The sequence below is a fragment of the Macrobrachium nipponense genome, chromosome 41 (assembly GCF_015104395.2).
Source record: "Macrobrachium nipponense isolate FS-2020 chromosome 41, ASM1510439v2, whole genome shotgun sequence".
Lineage (NCBI taxonomy): Eukaryota > Metazoa > Arthropoda > Malacostraca > Decapoda > Palaemonidae > Macrobrachium > Macrobrachium nipponense.
The window spans coordinates 35817518-35836453 of NC_061102.1; the positions used below are offsets into that span (position 1 = coordinate 35817518).

Consider the following 18936-nt stretch of genomic DNA (forward strand, 5'->3'; position numbering starts at 1 on the left):
GTCGGTATGATATAGGGGCGAGTGTGGAACACTACCACGAGCCAAACACCAATTAGAACTTCCAATCCAAAATCCCCACTAGAGAGAGCTGATACTAACGGGTGATGCGGCCGCTACTACTACTACTAAGGACGCCACGGACAGCAGCGCCCCTAGCGGTCATCCTTAATATTTAGCAGTACGCGTTGGACGCATTTTTTCACTTGTGCTAATCTCTTGGATTTATCTCCTCTTCTTTACCATGGAACGTGCTGCCATCGCATCGGCTAAGTTAAGTGCCTCATAAGTAGTATTTTACTGTATTTTAGTCTTCCAGGGACCAGTATTTTCCTTCTAATAGGTCATATACGGTTTCCCGGTCGGCTCGTGGCGGCGCCATGCTGCCTCATGTCTAGAATTCCCGGTCTTCCATACTGGGACTTCTTGTACTTATGGGCTTACTATATCACGTTCATCGTTTTTACATCGTCTTTTTAGCTAGGTTAACCCGTTTACCATTCTCTTAGTTTGGTATTTAGGGCTATTCTGTATTCTGGCCCAGCATCCTGGCTCTTGCTCTTCATCGGCTATCGCTGGCTCCGAGTAGTCTTCTGTTCCTCGGAACAGTTTGCCTCCTCCTGGGCTTCTTTTTCTTTTACTAAAAAGTGTCTTTTTCCACCTGTTATGATGTAATTTTAGTTCTTTTAGGGTGTTAGGCTAGCCTAGGTGCATGTCCCATGTAATGGTACGCCTGGTTCACAGTGGCCCTCCCACGGTTTGTGTTGCTATCCATCGCGGCTTAGGCCACTGGCGGGTCCCGTGTTCCATCGCACCTACCCTTCCCCTTCCCTCCCTACAGGTATAGGGGAGGGGTTCTGGGGGACCCCTTGGTTGCTATGACAACCTCAGTAGTTCCTTCCTCCCTCCTTCTCTGAGGAGGCCAGGGGTTCTCCCCAGCTGGGGTTTAGGGCGACCACTTGTTTTCGGGTACCGGGTCTCCGAGCGGGGTAGTTGTTGAGACGGGGAGGAGTAGGCCACCCCCCCCCTCTCTCTCTCCCGCCGCGTTACGCCGGGGACCCCCCTCCCAGTTGTTCAGTCCCACCCTTCCCCACTATAACGAACGGAGCCTTCCGCCGCAGCCGGGGCACCTTTGGTTATAGTTCGTCTGGCTCCGCTAGCGGGCGGGTGGTCACTTCTCGTGGTCTATTGCTTGCCTACTATATCCTTCCCTTTTTTTTCCCCCGCTACCGGATGAGAGCTTGCTTCTTAACCCGGGCACTCTTCTAGTAGACGGGGGAGGAAAGTTTGATGATTATTTTGTTATTTTTAAGGATATCCCACCCTAATTTTTACGATGAATTTTAGTATTATAGACTGTGTGTATACCATCTCCGTCGTTCTCCGTCGTGGTTTCATACCTCACCACCACACCTGGTTGGATTTTTTCTCTTGTCTCCGGCGTAGCCGGGGACAAACGCCAACCTTCTTGTTACCACACGTATTATGGCGGGGCTCTGGTTTAATCTAACTTTACCGCTCCGGCATGCAGCGGAGCAATTGTTAGGCTGTAAGTGTTCTCCTGATGCTTATGTATCTTTCCATTTACAGGCTACCAACTGTCAGGTCCTAGGGTGCAATGCGACCTTGTACGACCCATGCGCCCACGATGAGTGCAGGACTCACGCCCCATGTGCCACGAATCACAACCGCCATGATCGTCTGGCACCCGAAGCCTGCTCCATCTGTTACGACCTTGTCAGTCAGCTGGTGGGGGGGTAAGTCGATTGTAGACTTCTTTATCGTATTACTAAACAACACTTAGTTATAAGCTTGTTAACCCCGTCCCCGGCACTAGAAGCTTCATTTCGCCTTCTCTTTCAGGCTGCCGGTGTGAGGGAAGTCGCCCTAGCAACCCTGAAGAAGGCTTGGGTGGGCGGCTTCGGCAAGAACGCCGCCAAGGGCCAGCCATACATCCTGGACAAGAAGCTGGCCATTCATATCTTCCCCGGCGGCAAGTCAACAGGATATGTTGACCCCATCTCTGCAGCCCCTCTCATCGCTTCTATCCAGCAAGAGGTGCAGCAGTCGTTAGGGGCCGCCGGTGGCCACGCAGGAGACGGTCCCAGATGTCGTCAACCCTGGACCTTAATATTGAGCCTATGGCGGTAGGTGCAGAGGATTTGTTAGTTGAGGTAGGTGTGTCGGGTGCCCAAGGTCTTTCCTTGGGCGCTCCTGGATCTTCTCCTGTCCCTTCTTCTACTACTGCCTCTTTCCAAGGATTTTCGGGATCTGAGATCCCTGCCCGCTCTCCCGCTCTCTCTGTACCCCCAAAGGTGAAGGGACAGAGAGAACCGAAGACCCTCGTTAAGACGACTTCTAAAAAGTCGTCGTCGTCTTCTTCAGCTAAGAAGTCTTCGACTTCCTATGCTGACGCGGTGAAGGCTAAGCCGAGCTCCTCACACTCCAAGAGCTCTAGAAGCAAGGCTTTCTAAGGAGAAGGCTCGCGCTCCTGCTGAGCCAATGCCTTCTCCGGCCTCCACCGCATCCCACTCCGGCAACGCCGGTTGGAGTAGCGGGACCGAGCACCTTTGATCCCACTGCCTTCTCAGCAGTGGTGATGCAACAGGTAGGAAGATGGTCGGCTCACAGGTCTCCGCCCTCGGAACCACCGTTTCGAACAGATGTTCGCGCAAACTGTCGAACACTTTGAGTCAGTCGGGCCAGTCCATCCACCAAGATCTCTCTAACAGAGTTAGAGAGAATGAGGACCGAGTAGCTGGGCTTGCTCAGGTTCCTTACCCAGTCCTCCCCAGTAGCAAGTGCTGGTATTCCCCAGCTACCTCCTTATGAGTCGCTACCAGCCTTCTCCATGGATAACCCATGGAGAGTAGCCGCTTAAGCTCCATTCAAGGACGGTATGATCTCTGTCCCGGAGTGTGGAACTCGAAGGATTGAGGACTTCGAGTTTTATCCTCCGGGATTGACGCAGCCTTTCATTGGGTATGCTAGGCTGACCGCAGCGGCACTCACTAGGGAAGACAGATCACCAGAGAGCATGTGCTTTATAGTAGAGAGCACGCTCAGCGTGAATGGGTTCACTGCCTTGAGGGACTGGGAGTGTACCAAACCACCAAGCTCCAGGACTTATTCCAAGAGTCTTTTACTATTTTTGCGACGGAGGAGGAGGCTTCTCTTCCGTTCGCTACCAAAATAGTGGAAGCGACTCTTCAGGCAGTCCTCAAGGATGAGCCCATGCCACAACTGAGGGAAGCGGAGTCTACTTCTCCGCTCTTCCCAGCTTTCGGGGAATTGTGGGAGAACTTGCCTTCCACGTTTCACGCTTGGTAAGCTCAAACCGGACTGTGCAATGGACCAGTTTGGTGAAAAGGCTTCCATTAAGGCTGCCTGATACCTTGATTCAGGCAGAGTTCGACGCTCGAACTAGGTTTGGGAGATCCCTCAATTCTCTAATCATTACGAGATGGCTGCTTTATCGTATGGCACAGAACCTTTATTTAAGATTCTGGCCAAGTCTCGGCTTCAAACGGTTCAGACGGATGCTTTCTTTCGACTTCTTCCTAGCTAGGAGGAACTGTCGAAAGCACGTTCTGCAGGAATGCACTATTAGGCACGAACCTAATAGGCTCCTGCTTCCAGCATGTGGGGGGCGGACCTCTTCCCAGAGTCCGCGGTGAATGAGGTACACCATGAGGCTGCTAGGCTCAACCAGAGCCTCAGAGCTAGATGGGTATCTCCTCTAAGAGGAAACAAGAATCCGCCCCCGCTGCTGGTAAGAAACCAAAGAAGGCTGGTAGAAGATTCCAGCCTTACCAGAAACGTCAGCAGCAGCAGCAATTCGTTCAGGCCGTCCCAGTTACCCAACAGGGACAGCCTGCAACTTCAAAACAGACCCAACCCATCCTCCTTGTGTCTCCTCAGTCGCAACCCTCGACCTCTTACGCACTCTCGCCGGCCTTCAACCCTGTTTATGAAAGTCAGGCTTACCCTCCCTTTCCGGGGCAGGCGAGAGGTAGCAGAGCGCAAGGCCACTTTCGCCAGCGTGGCTCAGGTAGATGCGACAAGGGGTAGGCAGTTCAGAGGAGGGCGTGGAGGTCAACCCGCCCCCCAACAACAATGAGGCTCCCCAGGTAGGAGGGAGGTTGTTCCTCTCCCGTCACAGGTGGGGGTTCAGCAATTGGGCACAGAGCATAGTGTCCAAGGGATTGGGTTGGAGTTGGATCAAAGATCCCCCCTCCAATCAGATCATTTTATCAGGAACCGTCAAAGGAATTGACAGATTATGCGAGCGAACTCCTTCAGAAAGGAGCTATTGCGAGAGTCAAGCATTTAAAATTTCAAGGTCGCTTATTCAGCGTGCCAAAGAAAGGCTCAACAAAAAGAAGGGTAATCTTAGACTTGTCAAGGCTAAACCTCTTTCATCCGTTGCGACAAGTTCAAAATCGCTTACCATTTCGCAAGTAAGGACCTTACTTCCTCGTGGAGCCGTCACATGCTCCATCGATCTTACAGACGCATACTATCATATCCCTATAGCCAGGCACTTCCGCCCATTCCCCTAGGGTTCAGGACTAGGAAATCAGAAATTCTCATTCAAAGTGATGCCCTTCGGTCTGAATGTAGCCCCCAGGGTATTCACTAAAAGAATTAGCAGGAAGTGGTAGTTCAACAGAATTGAGAACTCAGGGGATAATGGTAGCAGCATACCTCGACGATTGGTTGATCTGGGCACCAACAGTCGAGGAATGTCTCAAAGCCACGGAAAAGGTAGTTCAATTTCTGGAACATCTGGGGGTTCCAGATAAACAAAACGAAATCCAGACTTACTCCAGAGTCTCGTTTTTCAGTGGCTAGGAATCCAATGGGATTTGTCTTCCCACAATCTGTCAATTCCAGTGGTCAAACGCAAAGAAATAGCCAAAGCTGTGAAACAATTTCTCAAATGCAAACAAACATCAAGGAGAAGCCAAGAAAGAATCCTAGTTCTCTTCAGTTTGCCTCCTTGACAGACATCCTCCTAAAAGCAAGGCTGAAGGATATAAACCGAGTTTGGCCGATCGAGAGCAAACGCCAAATCTCGAGACAAGTTGTCAGTAATTCCACAGATCCTTCGCAATCAACTCCGTCCATGGACAAAAGTGAAGAACCTGGCCAAACTGGTACCCCTCCAATATCCCCTTCCGGTATTAACCATTCACACGGATGGCCTCCCTGTCCGGTTGGGGGGGATATTCTCAATTCAAACAAGTTCAGGGGACTTGGTCAGCTCAGTTCCGCCAGCTCCACATAAACGTTTTGGAAGCAATGGCAGTATTTCTTACCCTGAAGAGACTTCTTCCCCCGAAAAAGTCTCATCTAAGACTAGTTTTGGACAGTGCAGTGGTAGTTCATTGCATCAACAGAGGAGGGTCCAAATCCAAACATGTGAACCATGTCATGATAGCCATCTTTGCCCTAGCAGACAAACACAAATGGCATCTGTCCGCCACTCACCTGGCGGGGGTAAGAAATGTGATAGCAGACGCTTTGTCCCGGTCGGTCCCTCTGGAATCAGAATGGTCCCTAGACGACAGGTCATTCCAGTGGATATGCCGGAGAGTCCCAGGTCTCCAAGTAGATCTCTTCGCTTCACAAGCAAACCACAAGCTCCCTTGCTATGTGGCCCCCAACCTGGACCCTCTGGCTTATGCCACGGACGCCCTGTGGCTAGATTGGAGTCAGTTGGAGAAAAATTTATGGTTTTTCCTCCAGTGAATCTTCTATTGAAAGTCTTGAGCAAGCTGAGGACTTTCAAGGGACTGGTAGCGCTGGTTGCACCAGACTGGAGCCCCCAAGAGCAACTGGTATCCTCTGCTTCTGGAAATTGGGTCTCCGACCTCAACGGATTCCCAATCCCAGGCTGTCACAGGCAGTACAAATGAGGACTGTGTTCGCTTCCGTCAGGAATTCTTCAGACCCTAACTTTATGGACTTCATGAAGTTTGCGGCTAACAAAGATGCTAACATTGATCCACAAAACATCCTCTTCCTAGAGTCAGATAAGAGAGCGTCAACTATTAGACAATATGACTCTGCTGTTAAAAAATTAGCATCCTTCCTGAAAGAATCAAGCACTACAAACCATGACAGTTAACTTAGCTATCCTTTTTCAGATCCTTGTTTGAAAAAGGTTTAGCAGCTAGCACTATTACTAGCATAAATCGGATTGAAGAAGATCTTTCAGTTGGGTTTCCAGATAATCTGACTGAATCTTACTTTAACGTCTATCCCTAAAGCCTGTGCTAGACTTAAACTTTCTCACAAAGGCCTACTTGCAGTCTCATGGTTCTTAAATGACGTTCCTCAAACTAGCATCAGATACTGACAACAGTCCGTCCGTGCACATTCATAATGCTCCTCAGAAAGACGTTATTCTTATTAAGCCTAGCCTCAGGAGCTAGAATTTCAGAACAGTCGGCTCTATCCAGAGATGCGGGGTCATGTAGAATTCCTCCCCTCAGGAGAAGTCCTGCTTGCTCCGGATCGTAGCTTTTTAGCTAAAAATGAGGATCCTCTTGCAAGGTGGGCTCCTGGAAAGTCATCCCACTTCCGCAGGGACCCTTCTCTCTGCCAGTATCAACTTTAAGAGCCTTTCTATCTCGCATCCTCAAGATCCTCAGGTTCTCTCTTCATGAGAGAAAAAGGTGGTACTTTATCAGTAAAAGGTATTAGACAACATCCTTTACTTCATTAAACAAGCCAATCTGATTCCTTTCAAAAGCACATGACAATCAGGGGATAAGCCACCTCAATTAACTACTTTCAACATATGAACTTCGAGGATCTTAAAAAGTATACTGGATGGAAATCTCCGACAGTCTTTAAACGTCACTATCTAAAGTCCTTGGAATCTTTAAAATTTTCTGCAGTAGCAGCGGGAAACATTGTTTCTCCTGATACTGTATAGTAGTCATAGTATAGATCCAGATCTCCTTCCTACCTACCTCGTCTAACATGCCTCACCCTATCGCCATGCTACTCAGATACTCTAGCCTTAGCCGCTGAGATCATATTAGTGGTTTGTCCCTTATTTTTTTGCTAGGGACATCCACACTTTGTACTTATAAGGTACTTCAGTGTCCATACCCTATTTTTATGCTAGGGTAGGACACAATGTGTTTTTGTATATTATGTAAATACTTTGCTTAATGAATCTGTTTTGTTAACTTACATTACATTATTGTATACTACTATGTTTATTATAAGTTAGTTTTAAGTACTTTTGTTGTTGGCTCTCTTTTTTATGCCATTGTTTAGCATAAGTTAGCTTTAAGTACTTAATTTGTATTCTGTATACCTGATTCACTTATATTATATATCTCTTTTTACTACTGTTTTTCATTTGTCCCTTTTTCCCATCTTGCCTGTTTCTCTGGTACTCTTTCATAGGCCGACACGAGCTGAGCCCAGAAAAGGGATTTTGACGTAGGAAAAATCTATTTCTGGGTGATTGGCTCGTGTCGCCCTATGAAACCCACCCACCCTGTCTTGCTTTTCCCCCCTGCAGGGCAAGATGTTCATAGATTAAGGATGACCGCTAGGGGCGCTGCTGTCCGTGGCGGTTCCTTAGTTAGTAGTAGTAGCGCGCATCACCCGTTAGTATCAGCTTCTCTTGGGGGGGATTTTTTGGATTGCCATTTGGTCTCGAAAATGGTGGAATGACTCGTGGTTAGTGATCCCACACGCGCCCCTATTCTCATACCGACACTTCTTTTATTTTTAGAGTGAGCGAGTCAGTTGTTTTTACTGACATTTTCTTAATTTTGTTTTTCTCTGGTAAGATTTAGATTAATTTTGCCTAGAAAGAATGATATTAAGGATCCTTTCATAGGGCGACACGAGCCAATCACCCAGAAATAGATTTTTCCTACGTCAAAATCCCTTTATTGTAACATTTGCCCAATTCCATTTTTTTATAGTGAGCGTGTTTTGGAGCTGAATCTTGACTTTCTTAATGGCGGGGGAGGATCAGAATGGAGTGGAGTCAGTAGTCGTAGCTTACCTCCTTTGCAGCCGGGAGAGAGTACGCAGCTCACTCTTCATATTGTGCCCTTACAAACTGGATTACAGGTAATGTATATATGTATAAATTTGTTAAGTTGGGATCTGGTATATCTTAGCAGAAACTGGTTTTGAATAAATTCTAAAAAAAAAACAATACAATATTTTCACATTGTTATTTAATGTGATTTTGTTAGTTTGAACTTGCTTAGGATAATATTTTGGCCTGAAATGAATAATTAGATATTGTAAGAAATGACACACTGATAAAAATATAACTTATTTAAGTAAGAACCCATGTTTAGCTGTAAGATATGTGTTATTTAGTGCGCTGCCATCTGCCTACCTTTGTTACAATGACAACTACTATTCAACTACAGCTAAATATCAACAAAAAATCATAAGTATATTATAGATTTTACTGAGAATTTTGCAAAAATATCTCATAAAAAATCAAAAGAGTTTGATTAATTTGATCACAGTTCCACAGAAAATGTAGAATTTTACTAGTGCTCTGTAACTGATAAGAATTATGAATGTTTTCTTTGGAAGGTTTTTGCTTTGTGAGAACACGTGAGAACAATTTTTTAATCATTTGTATTTTAAAGGAGAGAGCGCTTAACCCCAATAACTTCCAAGTATGACACACTGAGAAGCAATTAAATTTTCCTAGCTGATGGAACTGGTATATAAGCCAGTTTTTCCAGATTCAGAAGAAAATGAAATTCTCAGAAATAACAAAAGTAATTATGGGTTCTTTAAAATAAAACCTTGGTTATATTGTTGCAACACAACGATGATACACATGATTACAGTTAGGTATACATCAGTACTCCTACCACTCTCAATTCATACAATTTGGTCTACAGAGGTTTTGTCTGATAAAAATTGCTCAGTATCTGTACATTTTGCTTGGCATTCAGACAAACAAGGATAACCAGCTAGAACATGTATGAGATTAGGGCAAGCACTCAGTTTACTTGTAGGTGCCTCTCAGTTCACAAATCTGCTAAATTGTCTTGTGTTTCTTTGTGTTATATTTGGTATTCTAGAACAAATAAATTACCATGGGAGCTAAGAAGGTTAGAGATAACAGGAAAACAAAAAGTAAAATAGATTGAAAAAGGGATTTTAAAAAAATCACAGAAAGTTATGAAAGTGGTGCCTGTGTTACTGATCTGGCAAAGGAATTTTGTATGCCCAAAATTACATTTTATCACTGTTAAAACATGAAGAGGCCATCAAAGCAGTTGACATTTCTAAGGTCTCAGACAATTGAAGCAGGTGGGAAACTGTTGTTAATTTAAATTAAAAAACAGTTAGCCAGTAATAGTGGTTCAGAGGTTATCCTATATGAATAGGCAACTGCATACTGATTTTTTGAAAACCACCCCTGGAATGTGTGTTGCTACAGGTGGTTTGAGAAATTGAAGAGGAGAAATGGCCTACACATTGTGGTGAGGCATGGGTAGGTTGCCAGATTTTGCATAGAAATATTGTTTAAAGGCTAAAGATTGTGTTCCCCAACCAGTGTTCAATTGTGATGAGAGGCTTGTTTTGAAAAAAAAAAAAAAAAAAAAAAAAAAGCCAAACAGAACCAATATCACATAAGAGGAGAAGTCACTGCCAGGACATAAGCCAATGAAGGACAGACTCACGCTTTTGCTCTTTGGGAATGAAAGTGTGAATTTAAAACTGAATCCACTCCGCTAAGAATAAATTAAACTAGATGAGGAGGCCTAACAGTAAAGCTTGGGCAGCCAGACCATTTTTTTTTTTTGAGTGGTTTAATGAAATGGTTGGCACTAGTTTCAAGAAATGCCTTGAGAAAAAACAATTGCTTCTGAAGGCCCTTGTACTAGACAGTGCTGATGCTCATCTTCCAGGCTTGAAGGCTGAGGTGCTTTGGGAGTTTAACTTCGCATTAGTGAATTTCTTACTCCTGGAAATGACTTCTCTCACCCCTCGAGTGGAGTAGGTCATCTCTAATTTCATAAAACCCTATATCAAAGTACTATTCCAGACCAGCCATAGATTTTTCACCATAACAATTTTAGGCTAACAAGTAACCTCTTAATATTATGGTAGTAAATCTATAGACTTCTGTATGATTGGTCAAAATCAAACATACTTGCACACACAAGTCCTAGTCAATGAATTATATCATCTATATCATCTATCATGAGTGTCATTATTTTTAATAGGGCTTAGTTTTTCCGTGAGTGTCATGCCATGGAATTGTAGCACAGATATCTTTTATGTTTGCACATGATAAAGCCTGCATACTCACCAAAAGGGTATGACAGCTATGCAAGCATTGAGAAAGCAAAGGCTAATGGAAAACCATTGGAGAGAGCAGTAAAAAGCACTGTAATGTAAAAGACTGTCTTTCACATGCAAACTCAGCCATTCAGTTTGACATCTGTATGCCCCCTGAAGGAAGAAGGTGACATTTACCTAACCATTCCTAGAGAAGGAAGTGATATGAGTCACTGCAAATGTGTAATAAATACATTTTAGAATTACATAATCTGTAAATAAAAACCCATGACCTGAGGTCACTGGCATTAGGAGGGTCCTACGTGACCAAGGCAGATCTAGATTACGCTATGCGATGTCTGCAGTAGCCTGGTTTAGGTTTATTTAGAAATGTCATCATGTTGTATATTGTCAACCTTTTACAAACACCTTCCATGGGAAGCGGTTGACCTGTTAACCTACGCCGGAAACTTGTAACTTCCGAGCCGGCAGACTACGTATGTTTTTATGTGAATCGCTGAGATAGCTAATGTTTCGCTATTGACGTGATGCTCTAAGATTTCAGTTCATTCCTATCGATCAAACGTAACGGTCTCACGACCGAACTGTCTCTCTTGTTATGGAGTTACAGAATAAAGTAGTTGTACTATTTTCAACTTATCCGTTTGAATCATCTCCTTTAATTTAAGAAGAACCACTCTACTAAGATATCACATAGGAGAAAGAAGGAACCAGAAATACTTACGAATGACAGTCGTAAGGAAAAACAAACAGTCTTTCGCAAAAGCGAAACGACTAAAAAATGTACAAAGAAGTTCAAGGTCATTGTGTTCTTCCCACCAACTCGGAGAGTTAGTGAAATCATGGTTCACCCCTCCAAAGAGTTTCTCAGGTTCTGTAGTAATTGGCTGCATTCTACATTAGTAATTCCTTGAAGAGGACACTTGAAGGAATTACTCAGTCCCATCTGTGGTGGACAAAGGCTTCATCTACTAACAGAGGATGGTAAATTGGTTACTGGCCCTAGGGAAAAGGCTGAACTGCTTCATTGAGCTTTTGAAACTAAGTAGTCAGCTGAGGCTGTCCTTGATACTTGTCATTCTGCTCTAGGGATGTTAAGAATAATCTTGATAGCTGGGGTAGAGAAGATGCTGATGGCTTCTCTCCTTTATTTTTTAGAAAATTTTGAATGTGTTGTCTCCCAAGATTAGTAGATTTTACATGTTGAATTTTATATCAACCTAATATCTTAGTATTTTAGTGCTGCTTTCGATTTAGTAAATTACAAGGCATTAATTAAATAAATATGAGAATCTTGGAGTGGGTGGATATTTATTGGGATTACTTCAAGATTTCCTTACAGGTAGGCAGCAGCGAGTTGCTGTTGATGGTTTTTTTTTTTTTTTAGTGAACTAAGACCTATTGTGTCTGGAATTCCACAGAGTACTGTTCTTGGTCCACTGTTATTTTAAGTGTAGCAGTGGTATGGTTGTTGGCCTGGAAAACAAGATTGTTCAGTATGCTGATGATGCAAAACTTATGGTGTAGTCAAGTCTCCACTTACGAGAAATGAAGCTGGCCTGACCCTCAATGGAAACATGGACCAGATCAGTGAATGGTGTAGTCGGTGGGGTGTGAGGCTGAATGCCAGTTAAGCAAAAACACTATTGATAAGCAAATCTTGTACAGATTTTCCACCCCCCATCCTCCCCTTGAGGTGGATGGAACTCTGCTGAGTCTTAAGCTTTAAAACTGTTCTAGGTGTAACTTTTGACACATCTTACTTTGAGAAACATCTAATGAAAGTGTCAGCAAATGCCACACAGACGTTAGGTATTGTTCTTAAGGCCTCATATAAGGGATTTTGACGAAGGAAAAATCTATTTCTGGGTGATTGGCTCGTGTCGCCCTATGAAAGGATCCTTAATATCATTCTTTCTAGGTAAAATTAATCTAAAATTACCAGAGAAAAACAAAATTAAGAAAATGTCAGTAAAACTGACTCGCTCACTCTTAAAAGAAGTGTCGGTATGATAATAGGGGCGAGTGTGGAACACTACCACGAGACAATCACCAATTAGAACTTCCAATCAGAATCCCCCCAAGAGAGAGCCGATACCAACGGGCGATGGCAGCCAGCCGCTACTACTACTACTAGAGGACGCCACGGGACAGCAGCGCCCCTAGCGGACATGCCTTAATCTAAAGAAAAACATCTTTGTCCTTGCAAGGGGGGGAACAAACCAAAACCCAGGGGGGGTTTCATAGGGCGACACGAGCCAATCACCCAGAAATAGATTTTCCTTCGTCAAAATCCCTTTTCTGGGCTCAGCTCGTGTCGGCCTATGAAAGAGTACCAGAGAACCAGACAAGATGGAAAAAGGAACAATTGAAAAGCAGTGTAAAATGATGGATATAATATAAAGTAAATAATTACAGCATACAAACTAGCACTTAAACTAACTTATATTAAACAGTAAAACAATAGAACGTTAGTAATCTTAAAGTACTTAAATGGTAATTAAAGTAAATTACAGAGATGCATGTAATATAAACAAACAAAAGGATTTACTTAACATATTTACAAATATACAAACTCATTGTGTCCTACCCTAGCATAAAAATAAGGGTAGGTACACTGAAGTCCATCATTAATATAAGTATGGCAAAATATATACAAACACATTGTGTCCTACCCTAGCATAAAAATAAGGGTAGGTACACTGGAGTACATTATCAGTACAATGTGGATGTCCCTAGCAAAAAAAATAAGGGACAATCCACTATATGAATTCAACGGCTAAGGCTATGATATTCGAGTAGCCTGGCGATAGGGTGAGGCATGTTGGATGATGTAGGTAGAAAGGAGACCTGGATCTATACTACAACTACTATACAGTATCAGGGGAAACAATGTTTGCCCGCTGCTACTGCTGAAAACTTTAAAGATTCCAAGGACTTTAGATAATGCCGTTTAAAGACTGTCGGGGATTTTCCATCCAGTATACTTTCTAAGATCCTCAAAGTTTCATAATGTTGAAAATTAATTAATTGAGGTGGCTACTCCCCTGATATCATGTCTTTGGGAATGACTCAGGGTTGGCTTGTTTAATGAAGTAAAGGATTTGTTTTGTCTAATACCTTTTACTGACAAGGTACCACCTTTTTTCTCTCATGAAGAGAGCACCTGAGGATCTTGAAGAAGTACGAGATAGAAAGGCTCTAAGAGTTGATACTGGGCAGAGAGAAGGATCCTGTGGAAGTGGGATAACCTCCAAGGACCCACCTTGCAAGAGGATCCTCATTTTTGGCTAAAAAGCTACGATCCGGAGCAAGTAGAACTTCTCCTGATGGGAGGAATTCCACATGACCCGCATCCCTGGATAGAGCCGACAGTTCTGAATTCTGGCTCCTGAGGCTAGGCTTAATAAGAATAATGTCTTCCTCAGGAGGCATTATGAATGTACAAGATGAGTTGTCAGTATCTGAAGCTAGTTTGAGGACATCATTCAAGAACCATGAAACTGTAGTAGGCCTCTGAGAAGGTCTAAGTCTAGCACAGGCTTTAGGGATAGATGTGAAATAAGATTCAGTCAGATCTATCTGAAAACCTACTTGAAAGATTTTCTTCAAAGCCGATTTATGAGTGGTAATCGTGCTAGCTGCTAAACCTTTTTCAACAAGGATCTGAAAAAGGATATAGCCAAATTAACTGTCATGGTTGTAGTGTTCGATTCTCTCAAGAAGGATGCTAATTTTTTAACAGCTGAGGTCATATTGTCTAATGGTTGACTCTCTCTTATCTGATTCTAAGAAGAGAATATTCTGTGGGTCAATATCAGCATCTTTATTAGCCGCAAACTTCATGAAGTCCATAAAGTTAGGGTCTGGAGAATTCCTGAGGAAGCGAACACAGTCCTCATTTGTACTGATTGTGATAGCTTGGGATTGGGGATCCGTTGAGGTCGGAGACCCAATTCCAGAAGAAGAGGATACCAGTTGCTCTTGGGCCAGTCCGGTGCAATCAGAGCTACTATCCCTTTGAAAGACCTTAGTTTGCTTAGACTTTCAAGAGAAGATTCACTGGAGGAAAAATATAAATTCTCCTCCACTGATTCCAATTCAACGACAGGGCGTCCGTGGCATAACCAGAGGGTCCAGGTTGGGGGCCACATAGCAGGGAGCTTGTGGTTCGCTTGTGAGGCGAAGAGATCACTTGGAGACCCGGGACTCTCCGGACTACCCACTGGAATGACCCGTCGTCCAGAGACCACTCTGATTCCAGAGGAACTGACCGGGACAGGGCGTCTGCTATCACATTTCTTACTCCTGCCAGGTGAGTGGCAGACAGATGCATTTGTGTTTGTTTGCTAATGCAAAGATGGCTATCATGACATGATTCACATGCTTGGATTTGGACCCTCCTCTGTTTGATGCAATGAACTACCACTGCACTGTCCAAAACTAGCCTTAGATGAGACTTCTTCGGGGGAAGCAGTCTCTTCAGAGTAAGAAAAACTGCCATTGCTTCCAACACGTTTATGTGGAGCTGGCGAAATTGAACTGACCAAGTCCCCTGAACCTGTTTGAACTGAGAGTATCCCCCCCACCCGGACAGGGATGCATCCGTGTGAATGGTTTAACACTGGGAAGGGATATTGAAAGGGGTACTTTCTTGGCTAAGTTCTTTACTTTTGACAAGGCCGTAGTTGGTTGCGGAGGACCTGTGGGATTACTGACAACTTGTCTCGATATTTGGAGTTTGCTCTTGACCGCCAAATTCGATTTATATCTTTCAGCCTTGCTTTCAGAAGGATATCTGTTACGAAGCAAACTGAAGAGACCCTAGGATTCTCTCCTGGTTTCTTCTTGACGTTTGTTTGCATTTGAGAAATTGCCTGACAGATTTTGCTATTTCCTTCCGTTTGGCCACTGGAATTGACAGATTGTGGGAAGACAAATCCCATTGGATTCCTAGCCACTGAAAACGAGATTCCGGAGTAAGTCTGGATTTCGTTTTTGTTTATCTGGAACCCCAGATGTTCCAGAAAGTGAACTACCTTTTGGGTGGCTTTGAGACATTCCTTGACCTGTTGGTGCCCAGATCAAACCAATCGTCGAGGTATGCTGCTACCATGATTCCCTGAGCTCATCAATTGTTGAACAACACTTCTGCTATTTTTGTGAATACCCTGGGGGCTACATTCAGACCGAAGGGCATCACTTTGAATGAGAATGTTTGATTTCCTAGCCTGAATCCTAGGAATGGGCGGAAGTGCCTGGCTATAGGGATATGATAGTATGCGTCTGTAAGATCGATGGAGCATGTGACGGCTCCACGCGGAAGTAAGTCCTTACTTGCGAGAGGGTAAGCATCTTGAACTTGTCGCAACGAATGAAAGAGTTTAGCTTTGACAAGTCTAAGATTACCCTTCTTTTTGTTGAGCCTTTCTTTGGCACGCTGAATAAGCGACCTTGAAATTTTAGATGCTTGACTCTCGCAATAGCTCCTTTCTGAAGGAGTTCTTCCGCGTAATCTGTCAATTCCTTTGACGGTATCTGGTGGAATGATTTGATTGGATTGGAGGAGGATCTTGGATCCAACTCCAGCCCAATCCTTTGGACACTATGCTCTGTGCCCAATTGCTGAACCCCCACCTGTGGCGGAAGAGGAACAGCCTCCCTCCTACCTGGGGAGCCTCATTGTTGATGGGCGGGTTGGCCAACCACGCCCTCCTCTGAACTGCCTGCTCCTTGTCCCCCTTCCTGCGCCACGCTGACGAAAGTAACCTCTCGCCCTAACCTCTCGGCCCTACCTCTCGGTGACTGTAGCCTTGAGCCTCATATGTAGGGTTGAAGGCCGGCGAGATAGCGTAGGAGGTGGATGGCTGAGATTGAGGGGACAACAGGAGGATAGGCTGATTCTGCTTGGAACTAGCAGGTTGTCCTTGTTGGGTAACTGGGACCGCCTGTACAAATTGCTGCTGTTGCTGGTAGTTTTTTATATGGCTGGAACCTCTTACAGCCTTCTTCTGTTTCTTGCCAGCAGTGGGAACGGACTCCTGTTTCCTCTTCGAGGAAATACCCCACCTAGCTCTAAGGCTCTGGTTGAGCCTAGCAGCTTCGTGGTGTACTTCGTTAACCGCGGACTCTGGGAAGAGATCCGCTCCCCAAACATGCTAGAGGCCAAGAGTCTATTAGGCTCATGCCATAATGGTACACTCTTGTAGGACATGCTTCCGGCAGTTCCTCCTAGCCCTGGGAAGAAATCAAAGCGTCCGTTAGAACCGTCTGGAACTGAGATTTCGCCAGAATCTTAAACAGCGGTTCCGTAGCATAGGAGAGGGCAGCCATTTCCGTAATTATAAGGGAATTGAGGGACCTGCCAAACCTGGTTCGCGCATCAAACTCTGCCTGGATTAGGGAATCCGGCAGCCTTGGTAGTTTCTCGCCGAACTGGTCCATGGCGCAGGTCCGGTTGAGCTTACCACCAAGCGTGAATGTAGCTGGCAAGTTCTCCCACAATTCTCCGAAAGCCGGGAAGAGTGGAGAAGTAGACTCCGCCTCCCTCAACTGTGGGATGGGTTCATCCTTGAGGACTGCCTGAAGGGACTTCTCCACTAATTTCGTGGCGAACGGAAGAGAAACCTCCTCTTCCGTCGCGAAAATAGTGAAGGGACTCTTGTAGGCCTGGAGTTTGGTGTTCGTACACTCCCAGTCCTCAAGGCAGTGAACCCATTCCCGCTGAGCATGATCTCTACTATATAGGACCGACTCTTTAGAGATCTTGTCTTCCCTCGTCAGAGCCGTTGGCGTCAGCCTAGCATAACCGATGAAAGGCTGCGTCAGACCCGGAGGGTAAAACTCGAAGTCCTCAATCCTTCGAGTTCCACTCCGGGATAGAGATCATCCCATCCTTGAACGGAGCGTAGGCAGCTACTCTCCATGGGTTCTCCATAGAGAAAGCTGGCAAAGAGTCATATGGCGGGGAGTTGCAAGGAATCCCAGTGCTTGGCGCTGGGGAGGACTGGAAGAGGGACCTGAGATAGCCCCGCTACTCGGTCCTCATTTTCTCTCATCCTGTTAGAGAGATCTTGAATTGACTGGCCTGACTGAGACAGAGTGCTTGACAACTGTGCAAACATCTGCTCGAACCGTGTCCCCAGGGCGGAGACTTGCGAGCCAACCAGCTCGCCCACCTGTTGCATCACCACTGCTGAGAAAGCAGAGGGATCAAAGGTGCTAGGGCCTGCTACCCCTACCGGCGTAGCCGGAGTGGAAGCGGTGGAGGCGGGAGAAGGCAGTGGCTCGGCGGGAGCGCGAGCCTTCTCCTTAGAAGCCTTGCTTCTGGAGCTCTTTGGGTGAGAAGAGCTCGGCCTTGCTTTCACCGCATCGGCGTAGGAAGTCGACGACTTCCTAGCCGAAGAAGACGAAGACGACTTCTTCGAAGTTGTCTTGGCCAGAGTCTTCGGTTCTCTCTGTCCCTTCACCTTTGCGGGTACAGAGAGAGCGGGAGAGCGGGTAGGGATCTCAGATCCCACAAAGCCTTGGAATGAAGCACTTGAAGAGGGGACAGGAGAAGATCCAGAAGCACCCAAGGAAAGACCTTGGGCGCCCGACACACCTACCTCAACCAACAAATCCTCCACCCCTACCGCCATAGGTTCGACGTTAAGGTCCAGGGCAGCGACGTCCGGGACCGACTCCTGGGAGGCTACGACATCAAAGGACTGCTGGAGGTCTTGCTGGATGGAGGCTATCAGCGGGGCCGCGGACAAGGGGTCAACGTAGCCGGTCGACTTGCCCGCGGGGAAGATCTGGACGGCCAGCTTCTTATCTAGAATGTAGGGCTGGCCTTTGGCGGCGTTCTTCCCGAAGCCGCCCACCCACGCTTTCAGGGTGGCGAGGGCGACTTCCCTCACACCAGTAGCCTGAAAGAAAGGCGAGATTAGCTTCCAATGGTGGAACGGGGTTAACAAACTTATGACTAAAAGTTGTTAGTAAAATGATAAGTAAGCCTATAACGGACTTACCCCATCTCCCAGCTGACCGACCAGGTCGTAGCAGATGGCGCAGGCTTCAGGGTGCCAGACGATCGTCTCGTTGTAAGACGTGGCACAGGGGGCGTGAGACCTACACTCATCGTGTCCACAGGGGTCGAACAGCGTCGCGTTACACGCTGGGACCTGGCAGTTGGTAGCCTGTAAGTGGAAAGATACATGAGTACCAGGTAAACACTTACAGTCTAACAGATGCTCCGCTGGTGCCGGAGCGATAAAGTTAGATTAAACCAGAGCCCCGCCAAAATACGTGTGGTAACCAGGTTGGTTGAGCTCTCTAGGCTATAGCTCCGCTGATGGCGGAGACACAAAAGAGAAACCAACCAGGAGTGGTGGTAAAAGGAAACCACGACGGAAAATGGTGGGGATGGAAGATAAAATCATATAACAATTCATTGTAAAATTAGGGTATATCCTTAAAAATAGTAATAATAATAAAACAACCTCCCTCCGCCCGTCTACTAGAAGAGTGCGCGGGTAAGAAGCAAGCTCCCTTCCGGTAGCGGGGGAGAGATGTAAGGATATAGTAGGCAAGCAACCGACCACTAGAGGTGCCCACCCCGCTCGCTAGCGGAGCCAG

The 18936-nt window shown here is 45.6% G+C and overlaps 1 protein-coding gene across 1 annotated transcript in view; it reads left to right on the forward strand.

The window, feature by feature from the left end:
• LOC135212689 (trafficking protein particle complex subunit 13-like) overlaps positions 1–18936 on the forward strand; it is a 99531-nt gene that overhangs the window by 76968 nt on the left and 3627 nt on the right. The window contains exon 5 of the mRNA XM_064246368.1: positions 7956–8106. Coding sequence (XP_064102438.1) covers positions 7956–8106 — 151 coding nt within the window. The remainder of the gene's footprint in view (positions 1–7955; positions 8107–18936) is intronic.